This window comes from Stylophora pistillata, chromosome 14 (assembly GCF_964205215.1).
Source record: "Stylophora pistillata chromosome 14, jaStyPist1.2, whole genome shotgun sequence".
In the NCBI taxonomy this organism is placed as follows: Eukaryota; Metazoa; Cnidaria; class Anthozoa; order Scleractinia; family Pocilloporidae; genus Stylophora; species Stylophora pistillata.
The window spans coordinates 4539160-4557473 of record NC_142532.1 but is presented as its reverse complement, the minus strand read 5'-3'; the positions used below and the strand labels follow the sequence as shown (position 1 = coordinate 4557473).

The 18314-nt window shown below is 37.1% G+C and overlaps 1 protein-coding gene across 1 annotated transcript; it reads right to left on the bottom strand.

The window, feature by feature from the left end:
- Positions 1 to 2539: 2539 nt before the first annotated feature.
- Positions 2540 to 17876, bottom strand: LOC148716175 (flagellum-associated coiled-coil domain-containing protein 1-like). Its single transcript, XM_088744950.1, has 21 exons — positions 17380 to 17876; positions 16020 to 16070; positions 15564 to 15621; positions 14750 to 14854; positions 14265 to 14281; positions 11145 to 11165; positions 10784 to 10877; positions 9940 to 10001; positions 9677 to 9737; positions 8988 to 9024; positions 8517 to 8569; positions 7744 to 7788; positions 7537 to 7591; positions 6681 to 6784; positions 6511 to 6582; positions 5652 to 5741; positions 4651 to 4692; positions 4418 to 4485; positions 4207 to 4270; positions 4072 to 4107; positions 2540 to 3548 (listed from the first exon to the last, which is right to left on the bottom strand). The coding sequence occupies exons 1-21, from the start codon at positions 17550 to 17552 to the stop codon at positions 3159 to 3161; spliced, it is 1698 nt and encodes a 565-aa protein (XP_088601076.1). The 5' UTR covers positions 17553 to 17876; the 3' UTR covers positions 2540 to 3158.
- Positions 17877 to 18314: the final 438 nt, after the last annotated feature.

Here is an 18314-nt window from a genome sequence, read left to right as displayed (position 1 = left end):
TCAGAACGGACAATTACAAGTGATCGGTGGGAGAGGAGGCTTTGAAATTTCAAGTTTTTTAACTCGTCTCCCTTAACTAGAAAGGTTTGCCTGTAATTCACATTTAACGAACGTTCATTGCAAATACCGTAAATCTATAATAAGCGCCCCCTTTAATAAGTTACTCGCCTCTAATAAGCCCCCCTCTAATAAGCCCCTCTTTAATAAGCCACTCCCCTCTAATAAGCCCCCCTCTAATAAGCCACTCCCCTCTAATAAGCCCCCCTCTAATAAGCTACTCCCCTCTAATAAGCCCCCCTCTAATAAGCCTCTCTTTAATAAGCCACTCCCCTCTAATAAGCCACTCCCCTCTAATAAGCCCCCCTCTAATAAGCCACTCCCCTCTAATAAGCCCCCCTCTAATAAGCTACTCCCCTCTAATAAGCCCCCCTCTAATTAGCCCCTCTTTAATAAGCCACTCCCCTCTAATAAGCCACTCCCCTCTAATAAGCCCCCCTCTAATAAGCCACTCCCCTCTAATAAGCCCCCTCTAATAAGCCACTCCCCTCTAATAAGCTACTCCCCTCTAATAAGCCCCTCTCTTTAGAGGAAGAAATTTATCAAGCCCTCCCTCTATTAAGCCCCCCACCCCTCCCACTCAAAAAACAAAAATTCAAAATAATACTCTATGTTAGTAAGTACGATAAAGTTATTCAAGTACTGTAATTTTAGTTTGTCATTTAAAATTGATTATGGTGAGTGATTGATTGATTGATGTTATCATGTTGGCATCAATAGAATACAGTGTACTGAAATTACAGAGCGATGCTTAAAATATAACATGGCTAAACAAGGTCCATTGAGAGAGTTAGATCATAAAATTGAGTTCTTTATTGAGTTTTATATTAACAAGCCCCTCTCACCCCTCCCACTCTATTAAGCCACCCGCACAAAGTACCTGAAATAAATAAGCCCCCCTGGGAGCTTAGTGGAGGATTTGCGGTACTTATTTATCAGCCTTTAACTCCTAAGATCTGATTAGCAATTCTCCTTACTGTCTTCTTTACAATTCTTATGATGTTAGTTCAGAGGATTTGTTATTGGATCAACTAATAATCCCCTAATTTACACTTTTTTTATTCCCATCACTTGTCTGCTTGAAATTGTATTGATATTGTAATGAGAAATTCTATCTTGGTCACTCATGGAAGTTAAAGGGTTGGTAGTGAAGTAAATGATTTATTCCCAAAACATTCAGCCGATGTGTTTCCTATCTTGTGGGTTGAAAATTTTCCTCCCCTTTTCTAACGTCTGTCATGTTGCAAAAAAAAAAAAAAAAAAAAAAAAAAAAAAATAGCTACAGCTTTATTTCAAACCCAGGCAAGAATTAAGCAATTTAGAAAGTAAGCGAAACTAACATATACATTCCACGTGCGTCTTACAAACTTGTGAATTTCCCTCAATAATGGGCAAAATTCTAATGATTAAGCAGTTTATTAGTACGGTCTCGCTGCTTGTGTGAGCCTTGCACACGCGATAAAATACACGAAAACTGCTGAGAAAACTCAAAGAAGAGGGATATATAGTGGCAAGGGAGCGCAAATCACTGCTTCCCGTGATAAGCTGCCAATAAAGGTGAGTTTATAATTTTAATAATTCTTTTCTCGTGTGTCTAGCATTTCGCTTGGTTTGCTTGGCATCAAGTTAATCCTTAGCTTGTTTGCTATTTTATGACGGCGACACTAACAAACGACGAATTTAATAAATGACGAGGTCGAGTCGTAAACTATGGTCATGTTTAAGTCTAGGATCCAAAATTTGTTCGCAATTTACGATGATGAATGTTTCTAGAAGTGCTTATTATTAAGGAGTTTAAGAAAACAATGACGGCAACGGCAACGGCAACGTCACTGAACAAAAGTTTTGATGAGCAAAACAATGGCTGTGCACGTGCGTTATAAATGCTTGTAAATTTCTTTGAGTTCTCTGCAAAACAACAAAATGACCAAACTTGGCGTTTTCAGGAGAACGCGAGCGACGACGACTAATTTTTAAAATTTTTATTTCTTATTTAACGCTGCATTCCATATTCAGTTTTGAGATAGTTTTGACAGTGAAATACAAACTAAATGACTTAAAGTGTACCGCCAAATTCGTCACAGCCGTTCTCGCCTGCAGCACCCCGCAATTACACTAAATAAAACTTTTGCGGTGATCAGATTTACAAAATAGGAGAGAAACAACTGTGAGAGTGAACGAAGTCTTGATGAAGCCATTAATTCCCAGAAGTGATTAACATGTAACTTCTCCCTGTATATAAACATTCCCTATCCAGTAACAGGTAATGAAAATACTCAAACGTATCAGATAGCAGTTGTCCTCTTGATCTAACACAAAATTCTTGTAACTATTTTAGAAGGAAATTTGTAACAGGCTTTAGGGGGAGAATTAACGATTACATCTTGCGAATTAAAGGGTTAAGAATGGAAACATTAATTACTGATGATATAAAACGGAGTTTGGAATCATTTCGTGTTTCAAATAATTCACTTCGTGAAAACACAAGTACATCAGGTTTTATTTCACAAAGTGTGATGTTTATTTAGTTTTCACTTTGTGATACTTTTTCCTATTGATAATAATTCCCAGCTATACAAAACAAACTCAAATGATAATGTAGTGTTTTTGTGAACTTGCTTTCTTTTGGTAATAAACCTTAACACCCAGGGTTTGGGAGATAATATTGTGATAGGACTGAAACAGTCAGCCATCATTTCAATTTCTTTCGTTATAAGTAGATGGCAACTACATATTGGTCATATTTTGTAAGTCGCGTCATGCCGGCGGTCACACAACGATTCCTTCCGTGACGAATTAATTCGAAATTTGCGCGACTCCCTGGCATAAAACGACGCCATGACCGCCTTGTTGGATGAGATGTGTATTTCCGCCATGGTTACCGTGTGATTTTCGCTGAAACTCTGAACATACGTGACAAATACATATTAAAAAAATGATGCTACTTTAATTATTTACAATTTCATTCGCTATTAACATAAAAATTATCATTACCAAGTTGATTTTTTAAGTAAAAATGTGGCAAAAGGAGACCACATCGTATCCAAAAATCGAGGAATCGTGAAGAAATAAAATCACATAAATCACCCTCCACAACTTATTCAATTTAGAAATTCCTTTTGAGCCCGCAAATTTTGTATTCCTTGATTTGAAATATTTACTGGTGTCGGCACCAGACTCTCTCGAGGTCCAGAACGTGCGCTTAAAATTGGGGTCCTGGGGCTCAACATGGTGGCGTGGTGCGACGTATGGGGTCTCTGTTTTATTGGTTCTACCTTGTAACGATCAATTGTAATTTTTGATTTTGTCGGCTCTTTTTCTTTATTTACCACCGCTGTTAGTTTTTCTGCTATGGCAACTTCATCTCTAGTCTCTGGTACACTCATTCGTCGCTTAAGACGCCTATTCCGTCTTGGACTTGGAACCTCCGGGGTTTCATGTCTTAGCGCTGCTAAACTGACGTCACATCTTGTCCGAGCTAAGATAACGGCCTGGTGAAGAACAAATGAAAAACGGATAAATAAATGTCAAGGAGAGTAGTAAAAAGACAAATATAACATTTCTGCTAGATTATTGAAGCAAGGGAATTGCCTTTTGCACGCGTTTAGTTTTGAAGTTTATACCGCAAAATAGGTTGTAGTTGTTCATCGTAGCAAATATTATAACACTTTAAAAGACAAATGTAATCATTTGTCTCACGATGTGGCCACTTGGAATGTAGATCGCGACATTTCGACTGCACAATGCTAGTCTTCTTCGGACTACAGGGGGAACTTGATCCGAAACATGCAAGCAATGACAGCCGTGGAATTCCATCCAATCACAGCTGAGCACAACCGCATATATCTGACGCGTACTCAATCGACCTCATGGCCTGAAGAAGGCGAGTCGAAACATCGCGACCCACATCCCAAGTAACCAAACGATTAAATTTCTCTTCTAAAGTTTTGAAGTTGTTTGTTTGTTTACGGCTATAATCAAAGAGTATTCTCAATTTCTATCAATCATCTTTACCTGTAAGGTACTCTTGGCTGTGTGAGTCGAGCTTTCCTATAAAGCCAAAAAGAAATATCTGTCAGCTGATTAGGTTCTTACTGCAATGTTCATAATGTAAAGCTTTAAAAATTCGCTACAATATAAAACTCATACTTGTTCTGCATCTTTTTCAGTCTGCAGTTTAAACATCTGTTCGCATTTCTTGATGTAATGTCGCCTAAAAGAACAACAAAACGTAAAAAATCACGTGTCTATAAGTCTATTGATGACGATAGTCTACTGACTCTCGAAGGTAAAATGATTAACCTAAGTCTTCGATTTTTTTTTTGGTAAAAAAAATATATATATTGCAAAGGAGCCATACCTTAAATCTGTATTGTCTGACATGAGTCCCTGCATTTTCATTGAATATCTATTGTCAACTTCTTCCACCTACAGGAGAAAGGTTCCACCTCATTTGATGTTGTCAAATTACATACTTTCCATCACAGTTAAAATAAAAATATGAGGTAGTATAAAGTAAATGAGATAAGGCCAGTTTCCCGCCTGATTACAAATGTGTTCGGGACGGTAAAGGAAGGATAGTTTACGACTTACCTTTTCGGAAAAGTGTTCCTCAAATGCGGCTAATTTGACTTTCTGTGGAAAGAGGTACGATCACAACGTCAATAGTCCATTTTACAGTTGTGTGCTTGGTTGCCAAGCCTTTGAATGGGAGTGAGGCTAGGGTTGACCTTGTTATGATACAAACCTTGCTGCCTTTCAAATGTAAATCACTTTGTTATCATGCTAAGTAGATACAGGTCTCTATCACAACAAGGTCACCTTCAGCCTCACTCTGAATCAAAGGCTTGGCAAGTAAGTATACAACTGTAAAATGGTCTATTAACTTGCGTCATTGAGCATGGGTGAGGTCAACATTTCTGAATATTGACCTAGTTCTTTTTTCACAATACTATGGAGTTAGCCTCCTTAGTGCGAGTAGCTGTCAGTCTGTCATTTTCGTGCGTCATGGAAAGCTTGAAGCGTGGTGCGCGAAAAAAAAAAAATACAGCGACGACGGTGACTACTGCAGACAGAGAGACAAAGCCACAAAATGAGAACGAGACAAATGACTGGCTCAAAGGTGAAAGAAACCTGGGACAAAAAGAACACCAAAGAATTGCAAAATAAACCCACGACACTCTTTGTGGTTCTCTTACTACCGACAGTACTTAAGGAACGTTCTGCGTTTTGGAACTCCACTTCATTGTTAAACCCTAGATAACTTTGTTGTTGTTGTTGTTGTTGTTAAAAAGGAAAGGGTTTTATTGAATGTAAGTCGGCTACAAACAAATCGGGAAATACTCTTTGGTCATCCAGCCAGACAAGAGAGGAATCAATTCATTTTTCCCGCTTGAAGGGTCAGTGATAAAGCTACGCACATGCTCTAAGTACATTGCAAAAGGCAGTACGTGTGACCATTAAATTACGCTTGCTTAATGTTGTGGTCTCGTGCGCTGCCTTTTGAAATGGACTTAAAGCGTACGCTTAGCTTGATTGCTGCAGCGACACTGAATAGAGTTAAAACATTTAAAAAGTAAAAGTTGAAGGAGCACCTTGTCCTCCAGTTCCATCTGAGTCTTTCTAAGAATTTCTGTTTTTGTTTTCACTTTCTCTTCAAGCTCTTGTTTTCGCTGTTTCAGGGTCTGGGGGAAAGAAACACGTTGACGCTGACCGCGATGTGATCGCAAAAGAGTAAATACACTAAAAGGGAAAAGCTATCATCAAATACACGGGCACGACTTCTTTAAACACAAACATATAGCTTCAACAAGATAATTGATGTCACGTTGCTGTACAAAGAACGCTTTAGAACTTTATGTGACTTTTTGTTTTCTTAAAATGTAGCCCTGTTTCGTTTTGATTTGCGTGATCGTAAAATATCCCTTTTTGGCTAGCCGCACAAAGAGTTGTTTCAGTTTAGTTTCCTAAGCATATTAGGCCTTTTTTCACGCGAACATTTTAGTTTTAAGGACTTGTCCCTGGAGCAAAGAGGAGTTTTATAGGAGTCTATCGGAGCCTTTTTTACAACTTGGAGTTTTCTCATCCCCGGAGTCATGATCAAGATCAGACGTAAGTTACGATCGTTGAGTTCTTATTAGTTTTAAGTTGAGTTTTTTGTCGTCAGATTGTAATTTAGCTCGTTTCCTTAGCTTAGACAAATCGTGCATTCCTTTTTAGTTTTCACTCCAAGTGTTGTAACAAGTCGGCTAGCCTGATTACACGATTTAGTCCAATAAACGTGTTTAAGTGTCTGCTGTCCGTCCTGGACTTCACTGTGGTTGACCTGGCGAACCCAATTACGCTGCGCCCCCCGTCTGCCGTGCTGGGAACGCGACAATTGTTTTTTTCTGGGAGCAGCTCTACTGACAGCATAATGTAGTTTTTATAAATGTATTATAAACATTGTTTCACCTTCATCTCCAGGAGAACTGACTTGAGCTGTTCAGAATCTTGTACACACTCTGCAAACTTCTCCATTAAATTCTATAATTTTGACAAAAAAAATTTAGTTTCACTCGTGCGTGCAATTTTCCTAGAAGAAAAATTGATACAATTACAAGTTCCTTTGTACGTATACTTACATCTACTTCTTTCTTGTGATCTTCAACCAAAATCTGTATTTGTCTCTGAAACTCTTTGTTCATCTCTTCAATTTCCTTCTTTTTCTCGTGAAGCATTTCTCTTCCTGTTATAATTGGCATTATAAAAAGCTGTGATTCAGTATATCCTAAGTCGATCTTTTAGAGCTTTCGTACAAACTTACAACCATATATAACATCATTTCTTAAGTTCCATCACAAATGTTGCAATCTGACAGAGTACGCTACTGTTCACCCAAACATAGGTGATAGGTACGCGAAAACTACTTTGTTTCCCTGTTTCCAACGTCTTGAAACTCGACTCTAGCCTCGAGCCTCGAAGTTATCGAGTAACGAAGATCGAGGATTAAGGATCAAGGTTCGAGGGACCGTCAACTTACTTTTGAGCGGTACCATCCTTAGTAAAGTGAGTAACTTCACATCGTGTGATTGTAAACAAAATATAATAACAATACGAGCCGGTGTCGTTGTCATGTTTTGAACGACCAGTAGATATATATACAAAAAAAATGCGGTTTTTTTCTTTGCATTTCCATGCACGATTGTTGATTCACTCTTCGCCCTCACAAGCTTTCGAGAGCACTCAATCTTTTAACTCGCAAGATCTGACAGTAATTCTCCCCTCTAGCTGCTACACATTTCCTTGTCAATTGGCTATGAGAATTTGGTGTTAGGTCAAAAGAACAACTTCTACCTGATAAGTTTGAGTATTCTCATTACCTGTTTACTGGATAATGTATGGATATTATAAGGAGAAGATACATGTTAATCACTTCTGAGAGTTTAAGGGTGAAACTTACTATCAACTATACCACTAACACAGGTAAAGAGTACTCACTCTGCTTGGCTAATTCATCTTCTAGATACCTTGCATGTTCATCGCGCAGTTCTTTCTGTTAAAGAATTTTTTAAAAGAATTTCAGAAATATTTACTCATGTGGTTCAAATGTACCATAAACACGAGTTGCCACGGTTTACAGAACAACAATATCAATAAATTAATAAATACATTTTTTTGTTTACAAGTAGTGGAATAACATCATACCGATTTTCTCTGCCATTTGTAGTCCATCTCAGTTGCTACAGTCTCCTGTTGAAAAACCCAACAAGCAAGTAACTGTATGGAAGTGTAACAAGTATGACACTGCTATACCTCAGAAAGTGTTCGTAACCAAGCCACCCGTTTTAGATTCAGTATACAATTGACTCTCGCCGTACCACTACCCGTCAGAGTGAAGCCACACCCTTCTTGGATTGGCGGTAAATTATAGCCACACTGTTCAACTATTACTAACAGAGAAGCAATCTGGTGTGATGCGCCCCCATGCGCACAAACAGTGGGCGGGCCCAAACATTTCCAAGTTAACCGGCTCGCTAACAAGTGGCGCGTACTATTAGCGCAAGTCACGATCAAATAATTGCGTTCCAGTTAAAGAGTCGCATTTCGGAGATTTTTCTTGAAAAAGTTAGTTTTACTGTTATGGTTTTTTTTTTCTACCGATCATGCGAAAAGTAACAATTGCTTGGTTTTTTGCAACTTGAGAATTTTTCTGTCTCCTGTGCATATCATTTTTTAAAGTCTACCACCTTATTTCTACGAGCAAAAATCTGCTCATTCCGAAAACACGTCATTTATGAAAACACGTCATTATCAAGGTGGTATTATAATTAGGGGAAAAAGTAGCCCCATCTACAAGAAAATTTTAGATTTACCTTATTTTACTTTACATACAGATCTCAGAAAAACAAACATTCCTTTCAACAAAAGTTTTACAGCTAAAGCCACGGCTTTTTAAATTACAATCTACATTTTCTTGCCTTGTAAGCTACAAATGCTCCCTGAAGATATTCCATTTCACCCCTAAGACTGGCTGTCGATAGAAGTACGAGATAAAATAGTTCAAAAACATAGTTCAAGGTTCTCTACTCGTTCAGTGCGGCAGGTGAAGGCAAATCCAGAGACAAGCGATAATCCGTGTTCCTTTTAAAACTATCGGGGACTAGACAAGCTTCAAGGCTGAGAGAGAAAATAGCGAACACTAAAGTGCGTTATCAACGCACTGCCATCTAGGGAAAGGAAACACATTCGTGCATTTTTGTCAAGGCATAAATTTCTCTTCATTGCTTGAACTATATGAACTCTTTGCCATTTTGAGTATCCCAAAAAGAATATTGGGCATAAACCTATTAGCGTGTACAAACAAACAATTGCTTTAAAGTTCTTCGAATTCATAGATTCGCTAAAGTTGTCATAATTTTACGCGGCATAGCAATTGTTTCAGTCTGTACCTTTCTCAATTTCAGCACTTCTTTTTTCTTCTCGAAGCTGCACATGTAAGAGTAGATACAAATATATCACTTCAAATATCTGTACAATATTCAAATATAAAATGATTCTCGCGTGGTAACAATAGTTTGTTCCAAAGCCTCACTGCTTTTTAAACATATCACATTGAAGTACGTGAATACATTCTATAGTAACTAACTCCGGTACAACAAGATCACTATAGAGGTTTCAGTGTATATGATCATGTCGACTTCCCTCTTAAGACAATCCGCCGATAACTGTAGAATTGACAAGAAATTAAAATACTGCCGTCTGAAGAATTTCTCCATCATCAATTCTATCATGATACGGCCAGAAAGTACAATGTACGTTTAAATGATGCACAAACTAAATTATCTGACCCACTATGTGTTCTACATTGACTCTACGGCGATTTTCAAACGAAAAAACCTTGCGTAATACTTATTTTATTTAGGTGGCGCGTAAATAACTCGAAATAAACTTTCAACATTGATAAATTTACCAAATAGGAAAGAAAGAGTTTACCATAAAGTGGGTCACTATCGCATCCAATTGGGAAATCACGCACTCGCGTCAGCCAAAGAGATTTCAGAAATTTCCACCACGCATCAAGTTGTATCAAAAGCTCATAAAAGGTTTATAAATTCCACGTCAAACACAACAAAGTTACCTTCTCGTCGAAAGAATTGTTTAGCTTCTTCATTTCTTCATCGTGATCACCTTCTATTGATCTGCAACGACAAAAATAAGTAGTTGAAGTTTTGAAGGCCGGGACTGCCGTAAAAAGTTACCTCTTCGATCATCGAGTCAATTTGGAATGCCAAATATCGTGCTGCCAAAGCCAGAGATACCTACTTCTTTCTTTACAAGTGAAGAAAGATAATTCGAACGTTGCGTAAGAGTGAAGATGATCCTGGAAAAGGTCGAACTTACCTGATATGCTCTCTGTGTTCTTCGTGTATCTGTTCAATATGTAAATGGTGGTTCTCGTCCGTCTAAAAAAAAAAAAAAAAATTAACAGATCTTTGTGGGAAAATTCTCCACGGTGCTTTTCAACAAATATGAAGTTTCTGATATAAGCAAACTCCCATTAGTGACCAAGACAGAATTTCTCCTTACAAGTTGAGATAGGTACCTTAACACGTTTCAAAACAGCTCTTAAATTATACATGCGTATTTCTTAGTTTTTTTCCATCTTAGATTTTATTATAAGCATACATTTTTAAATTTTATTTCCTTGGAAGTTTATTTACATACGTTAACCTCTTAAACTTCCTTTTTAGGGTTTTATTTGTGTGGTTTATTCTTTGATACCTTAAATAAAGTATGTAGGTATGTATGTATGTATCGATGCAATTATCGAGCAGACAAGAGGTACATGAGAAAATAGAAAAATATCTCCCCAAGGATTTTTTGTTTAGCCAAAACCAAATTCTCTGAACTAACATCTTAAGAATTGCATGGCAGACGGTGAAGGAGATTGAATTACTTATGAGATTTTTAGATAGAAAAGGTTTAAGACTTCAAAAAGTCATTACGTTTTAACTAGAAGATTTTTCTCAACCCTCCAAATGATTCTGATTTACTGGTAACTCAGATGTCCATAATAATTGACAGCAAAATGAAACCAAGAATTCAATATCATTAAACAGTGAAGTAATAATCCTAAAAAAATAGGATTTAAGGTAATTAATTAATTCTAATTAGTTCCTTCCAGGCATTGAGACAAATCCTTAAATCAGTTCCAACTCAAACATGAACATGCACTTCTCCTAACCTTTTTCATGTACATTTTGTGGTTCAACCTTTCTTCTTCTAAAATTAACATCAGATCATCAATCTGCTGGTGAAGTTGTTGTATTACTATATCCCTGTATGATTTGACAAATAAATCAATTACTAAAAAAAAATGATACTTGAATTCAAAGATGTTATTTATCAGATATTTAACATCTTAACCTAATAGTAGTGATTATTTTATCTAAAAGTAAAATGATTTTTAAAGCACCATATACTGTAGCTACATTAAACAAACAGGTCTCTTAAAGGGGGGCCAGTTCTGAAATGTTTTGAATAGAATAAATTAATTTGTTATTAACACAAAGAGCTCAAATGGAAATTAGCTATGATAGACTTACTTTTCATTGGGAGGCTGTGATCTAAGTAACCAAAAAAATAAATTACACAGCAATCAGTATCACAGAGTGTTTTGATCAAAACTGATAATGACATACTGACAGTGATATATGACATACAATGTAATTCATTTGCAGCAGTAGTGGTCTGTTGTAGTAGTGGTTACTGACTTGTAGTAATAGTAACTGTTCATTAAGGCCATTTAATTATTAATGAAAATAATTTATATTAAATTAATATAAATTGTTTTCAGTAAAATAAAATTTATCAGTTATTACTTATTCTAATAATTGTTACCAAATAACAAAATGCAGTAAATGGCTTGAACCCGAGGGTAACATGTGAAGGTGTAGTCTGATCGTCCGGGTGAGTGTAGTCCTGAGAAGGACTGTTGTCGGTGGTAGTGACTGACGTTTAGACAACCTGTGCGGAAGTCATCATCAGAGTCAAGTAAATGATTGTCAGTAGAATGTTCTTATTCCAGTTCGTGTAAAATGATCGGTTGGTTTTGCCGTGATGTTATTGGCTGTAAGACTCAAGTGACGTAAATCGGTCGTGATTGGTCTGTTTCGATCTGTCGGTAAAGTTGGGTCGTTCTTTTTGGGTCGTTTGTGATGTTTATGTCGTGAATGAGTCGTTTGTATGGAGCGGGTAGTTGTTGACATCTGTTTAGGGGAATCTGTTCTAAGTTAGTAAACCAGCTTTCCAGAGTCAGTCGTTGAAAATAGTCAGTGCTGTAGGTTAGGCATTGCGCAGAGTCCCAGTCAACGTTGTGGTTGGTAAGTCGATGGTGTTCAGCAATGTGATTGCTGACATCACCTTTCCTCGTCGCCCGTCTGTGTTCAGTCAGTCTTGTTGTGAGGTTTCTGCCAGCTTCACCGATGTAGGAGGCTTGGCAGTCGGAACAATTGATCTTAAAAATCGTTCCCTGTCTGTTGCTCGGTTCGTCTTTGTCTTTAACGTTGGTTAGTAACTGACGTAGTGTGGTGATGGGTTTGTGGGCGACGCGGATATTGAAGGGTAGTAAGATGCGCGAGATGTTTTCAGACATGCCTTTTATATACGGTAGGGTTGCTGTAGTCGTAGGGGTTGCGGTGTCGTTTGTTTCGGTAGTGGTAGTGGGTCGGCGAGTGTTTCGTCGGATGAAGTCGTTGTGTAGTTGTTCTTCGAAAAAACACGGTGAAGGTATTTGTTCTCGTCGGATAAGCTGTCTGTCGAGTCGCATACTAGTTGTGCGCGTCGTGTTAGAGTTCTGATGGTTGTGGCTTTGTGTGATGTAGGGTTGTAGGATGACTCGTCTAGTACGTAATCGGTCGGTGTGTGTCGGTTTCCTGTAAACTGTCGTCCGTAATGAGTTGTCGTTGTGGCTTACCAGGCAGTCTAGAAAAGGAAGTTTGCCATTTTCTTCGACTTCTCTGGTAAACTGTATGTCAGTGTTTTGTTCGTTAAGGTGGTGGTGGAATGCGTCGATTTCGTCGTGTCGAACGGCGGTGAATGTGTCGTCAACTTAACGTAACCAAAGCGGTATCGTTTTTCGGCAAGTCGAAAGGGCGCGTTCCTCGATGTTCTGCATCACAATTTCTGATATAACAACAGAAACTGGAGACCCCATGGAAGTGCCGTGTAACTGTTTGTAGTGTTTACCGTTGTACTGAACGTAAGTAGACGTTAGGCAAATGTTTAGCAAGTCCATGATGTCGTCTGTCGGTAGCGGTAGTGGGTCGGTAGATTGTCGGATTGCAGTCTCAGTAGATTGTAATGCCAATTGAAGTGGAATACTTGTGAACAGTGATTTCACATCAAATGACACTAGTTTGTAGTCGTCAGGTATCTGAACAGTCTTGGTAGCGTTAATGAAGTCTTCAGTGGATTGTAGTTTATGTCTGGATTTGTCGGTTAGCGGTTGTAGTATTGTCGTCAGGTACTTGGATAGTTGGTATGTGGGAGAGCCACATAAAGAAACAATAGGTCGCATCGGGAAACCAGGTTTGTGTAGTTTCGGCAAACCGTACAGTTTCGGTGGCATTCTACTGACAACAATCATTCACTTGACTCTGATGATGACTTCCGCACAAGCTGTCGAAACGTCAGTCACTACAACCGACAACAGTCCTTCTTAGGACTACACTCACCCGCACGATCAGACTACACCTTCACATAACAAAATGTTATATCATTTTCTTATTTTAAGTTTACAAAATTTAAAGATATCATCATCATTTATTCCAATTTTTTTCACTGACCTGAAAAACCAAGGTAACTGATTAGGAGGAGCAAAAATACTTTCAATATCTCTATCAGTCTTTGCCTTCTTTATCTTTGTGTGTCTAACCACATGGACACAATATCAATGATACCAAAGGTACAATATTTGATCGATAACTAGTTTTTTCAAAAAGCTACTGGTATACACAAACAAGTCAAGATTGGTTAGTTCATGTTTCAAGATGCTTAAAAGTATGTCAGCTGAGATTTAGGGTTATTTCTTGATGATTTTTTTTAATTAATGGGTTAAGTTCGGTAAAAGCTCACCAAATTAAGATCAACTCATCATGTTAATAGTCCATTTCCGAAGTACCCGTGGCCTCTTTTTCAAAACGAGGCCAGGTGCTCAACCAATATTCTTGTGAAAATGAGTTTAATTTGCATTTGAATGAAAACTTATTATCATGTGAAAGGATTAGCACCAAGACTCGTTTTGAAAATGAGGCCAAGGGTAATTCGGAAATGGGCTATTAGATTAATTATTTGTCAATTTTAAAAAAATCCTCACTTTAGATATTAAAACTCAAAAGAAAAAAAAAAGAAATTTTAATAATACAAATCCTGCAGTTTATGGTTTAAACTTGATCAATTTTTTATTCATCTGTACAATACAGGTATGTTGCCTGTTTTCTACAGAAATTATCCATTTATTAAATGGATAATTTCTGTAGAAAACACTCAACATACCTGACTGTATTGTACAAATGAATACAAAATTTATGCTCAGCTTTGGCAGCAATTCTGATTTCTGTTCCTATACCTAAATCCATCATTCTTCAAGACTGAAGTTTTCACCTACTTTGTAAAGAAGACAAAAGTTATAAATTCGATCATGACAATTGAGTACATGTACTTACTTTTTTCTTGTTTTTTCCTGGTAATAAACAAAAGGAACCCAAATGAAAGATTTTCAAATCAATATAAAGACACATTGTTATTACATTAACTAATATATACCACCATTGTGATACCTTTTATTGAAAGCAAATTATAACTTTTAATAAAAACCATACTTAATTTTATCAACTCTACATGCAATCTATATATGTGATTTCTCTAATAAAAATTTGTGTTGAATAATGTCTTAGAAGTAATTCCTAAGTAAATAGCAAAAATAATTTCCACTTTAAACACCCTACACGCATCAGTTCATAATTCACAAATAATACCAAAAATCATGATTATGGGAAAGACCAGTTGGCAGTAAATAGATAAAAATGTCTTTCTTTTCCAGTGAAGTCCAAACATTGCAACACATTATCATTTAAAGGAAAAAAGAAATTCATTCAACCATGTGGAGTGACTGTAGCATGTATTGTCAGTTTCTTTTGACAGAACTCACCTTGGTACCATCCTTGCAAAAGAATTCATCTGTAATTGTTACATTTATCTTTTCTTTACTTCTGGATAACAAATAGCCAGGTGCTAAGGTAATTGTCATGCCATCCTATTGATGCGAGAAAATTATTTATATAAAAAAATTGATCCATAAATCAAGATATGCACTAAATCTTTACAATGACAACTTCAAAGGAAGACATTTACATGGTTATATAAGTGGGAGCCAGGTATGGTGGCCACATGGTAAGTGCACTTGACAATGGATCGAGTTGTTTGGGTTCAAGCCCTGACCAGGGACATTGTGTTGTGTTCTTGGGCAAGACACTTTACTCTCACAGTGCCTCTCTTCACCCAGGTGTCTAAATGGGTACCGGCAGATTTAATGCTGGGGGGTAGCCCTGCAATGGAATAGCATTCTATCCAGGGGGGGGAGTAAAATTACTCCTAGTTGCTTCATGCTGTAGAAACCCGTCTAAGAGTTATTGCACCTGTCTAATAGGTCACTTGGCTTATAACTAGACTTAATACCATAAGAATATTCACAAAGTTTCAAACCTTTACTAATTCACGCCCTCGCTATCATCAGTATGGTTATTCTCCATAATGTTAATTAGATATTTCCTAACTTGCTAGCAATGAGGATTTGTGTAACAATCAATAGCTTTTTTAGTAGGTGATCATTTCCTTTATTCTCCTGACCTTTATGTATGATTCAGGGGTGATATTGAAAGGAGAAATAAGTTGCCAATCAATGCAAGGAGTCAAAAGTTTCTGAAAGAATAAATTACATAATCTCATTGGTTTTAAGTACTTACATCATTAAATGGTTCCTCAAGAGAATTTCTATGTTGTGCACTCTGCACTTGTCTCCACCTGGCACATCCAATAGAAATGATTCAGTTGGAGAGATACTGCCTACATGTAATGCATTTTGTTGTGATGATTAAACTCAAACTTTTTTACCATAATGCAACAGACTGCTAGCAAAAAAAAGCAGTCTGTGATAACACTATACTCTACAAGTAGTATAATTAAATCTCCATGTGCTTTATTACAAAAGCTGCAATCTGGTCGGCTAATTGCTTCTTTAACCTTATCTTTTCCATGATTAATAGTGAGTAGCCTGTCTTGTTGCTGACTTTTGAATGATCAATAATGATCCTGAGCAACACCTTAAAATTGACCAAAGAGACTTGATTTACTTATGTTAAGTCTGAATTTTAAAAATTGAATGCTCAGCAATGACACATCTGGAAGTTCTGTTAACTAACCTTGCACGAGGAGAATCGTCAAAGGTGACATTAAGTCTGCTTGGGGTGGATCTAAAGATGTAAATAGAATTTATAACATAACTAAAGCAAAGTGCGGGCTCTGATTGGTTAATTCAGCATCTACTATTTGCCCATGGGTGCATGCTGCTGACGTGAGCAAATGCTAAGACTATTTTCCGCGTGCGCTTGTTTTTTCTGATCACGTAAGATTTGTTAAATAAAAGGGAACTATTGTTACAATATATCAATGTTATGTTATAAAACAAATGGTGAATGCCATAGTGTGCACTATTGAGTTATGGATGCACTTGGGAGGTTTGCTAAGCACTCAAGAAGCTAGAGTCACACGAGGCGATAGCCGAGTGCGACTCTTATGCTTCTTTCGTACTTAGCAACCTCCAGCGTGCATCCATAACTCAATAGTACATGATATGGCATTCACCATTTGTTAATTAAAAAAAAATCAATCAAGAAAGGCCAAGTTTTCCAGTTGTTTGGAAACTTTTTTGAAGCTTCAGTGGGAATACCCTTATACCTTTACCCTTTGTTTTTTTTTTTGGGAGGGGGGGGGGGGGCTGGAAATCCATATTACTGAAATTCACTGGTTACCAAAGCGCTCAGTATTCAGGCATTTGAAAATAATTTGACATTATTCAGTTGATCAGAAAATACTGATTATTCCATACATTATTTACTGCATACAAAGTTATTCATAAATTATAAATTTATTATTAATACATGTGTCCATAACTGTACAGTAACTAACAAAGGTGGTAATCTTCCTTTTTGCTTGTTTTGGAGAACAACTCTTCTCCTAGAACACCAATGACAACTTATTGAATTACAAAGAACATACATGCATGCAGCTAGATTTACAACGGAAGATTTTTATTATAATTACAAAATCAAAATTTTAATCATAATTACTCTTGGTTCTAAGTCATAGATTTCCCTTAAAGATCCTGAGATTATTCTAGGGGTGCTGTTTACTTGAAAAAGCAAATCAGTTTATTGTTCATCATTATACTCTCAAATAATTCACAGAACTACATAATCAATGTCAACTCAAACACGCATAATTTGATTAAACAGCTGCAGGAAATCGCATCACGTTAAGATATTCATGTTGAGAAATTTTTCTTTAACTGTTGCCTGTGATCTCCGATTAAAAAATTCGAGCAGAGAAACTTCTAAAATTCCTAATTTGACCTAACATTGCTGATAATTAATTTACGTCACACTACAGGTCCAATGATTAGCATCTATAGAAACTACAATTTACTAAACTTGACAGATTTAAAAAGTAAACAACGCTATAATTCGGTTAACTAATTCGTATCAGAAAAAAGAGAACTCTTACTTTGGTCTGGTTCTGTTTTCTGTCCATGGCCGATCTTTTCTTTCTCTAGCTGTAGCAGTTTGTGCCCTTCGATTCATTTCTTTGCTTCCAACTTCTCCTATTACCCAGGCTGGTCTTTTGTAAGGAGGCCTAGTACCATTAATACAGATCGTTTCTAAAATCGCTTCGGTCATCTTGATGTTAAAGCGTGATTGCGAAAATCTTATCCACACATGTAAATGGTACAGCAGATTGTGATCTTCGATAATTTTTCAGCGGTTTTAAGAACATCTGCCCCCGAAGTCTGCCTTTCTCCAGTCACGCAATTAAACATCGGAATGTTGTCATTCTCCAAGCCCTTTTGCTAATCTTTTGCAGCAATCAGAGGCGAATGTTTATTTTCCATACAGTATAAATCTCCATGGAAAATCAACGGTATATCTGTTTTGAAATCGCGGCGGAATTGAACGAAAAAACCTTTGAATTTTGCATGTCAAAAGCCGACATCGTTTTAAAAGTCAAATTGTCAGCGGACTAACAATACACGTCGTGACCATGACAACCTTCGAGCTGCAAAAACTATCCATTTTCCCACGCAAATTCTGACGAATGGAAGTTTCCTAAAAGGCTTTCATTAATGAATTCTTTAAGTATACTTTTGCAAGATTTTAAACTGCCTGATGACAACAAATTTTCCGCTAGATTGTGCGGTTTTTGTTACCTTTTTTTGAGCGTTTTTTCGTTGATCCACGCTAGTTTTTCGGCCGTCGATTCGCCGGTTCTCGCTTAAATGCGGGTCTGAGTTATTTTAAAACTTTCCAAGGGATAAATTCATTTGTTTTTACCAAAATTTGTTTTTACCAAGGTGACTGATCCACGGAAAGGAGACGGCAAAAGAAATATTTCATTAGGTAAAAGTAGCCTCGAGCTCCTTCCAAGGTCAAGTGGTTGTTCAG

Coding starts and splice junctions, on each gene's coding strand:
- LOC148716175 (XM_088744950.1), bottom strand. CDS start 17,552: ATGACCGAAGCGATTTTAGAAACGATCTGTATTAATGGTACTAGGCCT. Junction 9,738..9,939: donor GAACACAGAGAGCATATCAG/GTAAGTTCGACC, acceptor TTGTCGTTGCAG/ATCAATAGAAGGTGATCACG. Junction 8,570..8,987: donor AAGTGCTGAAATTGAGAAAG/GTACAGACTGAA, acceptor TTCTATCGACAG/CCAGTCTTAGGGGTGAAATG.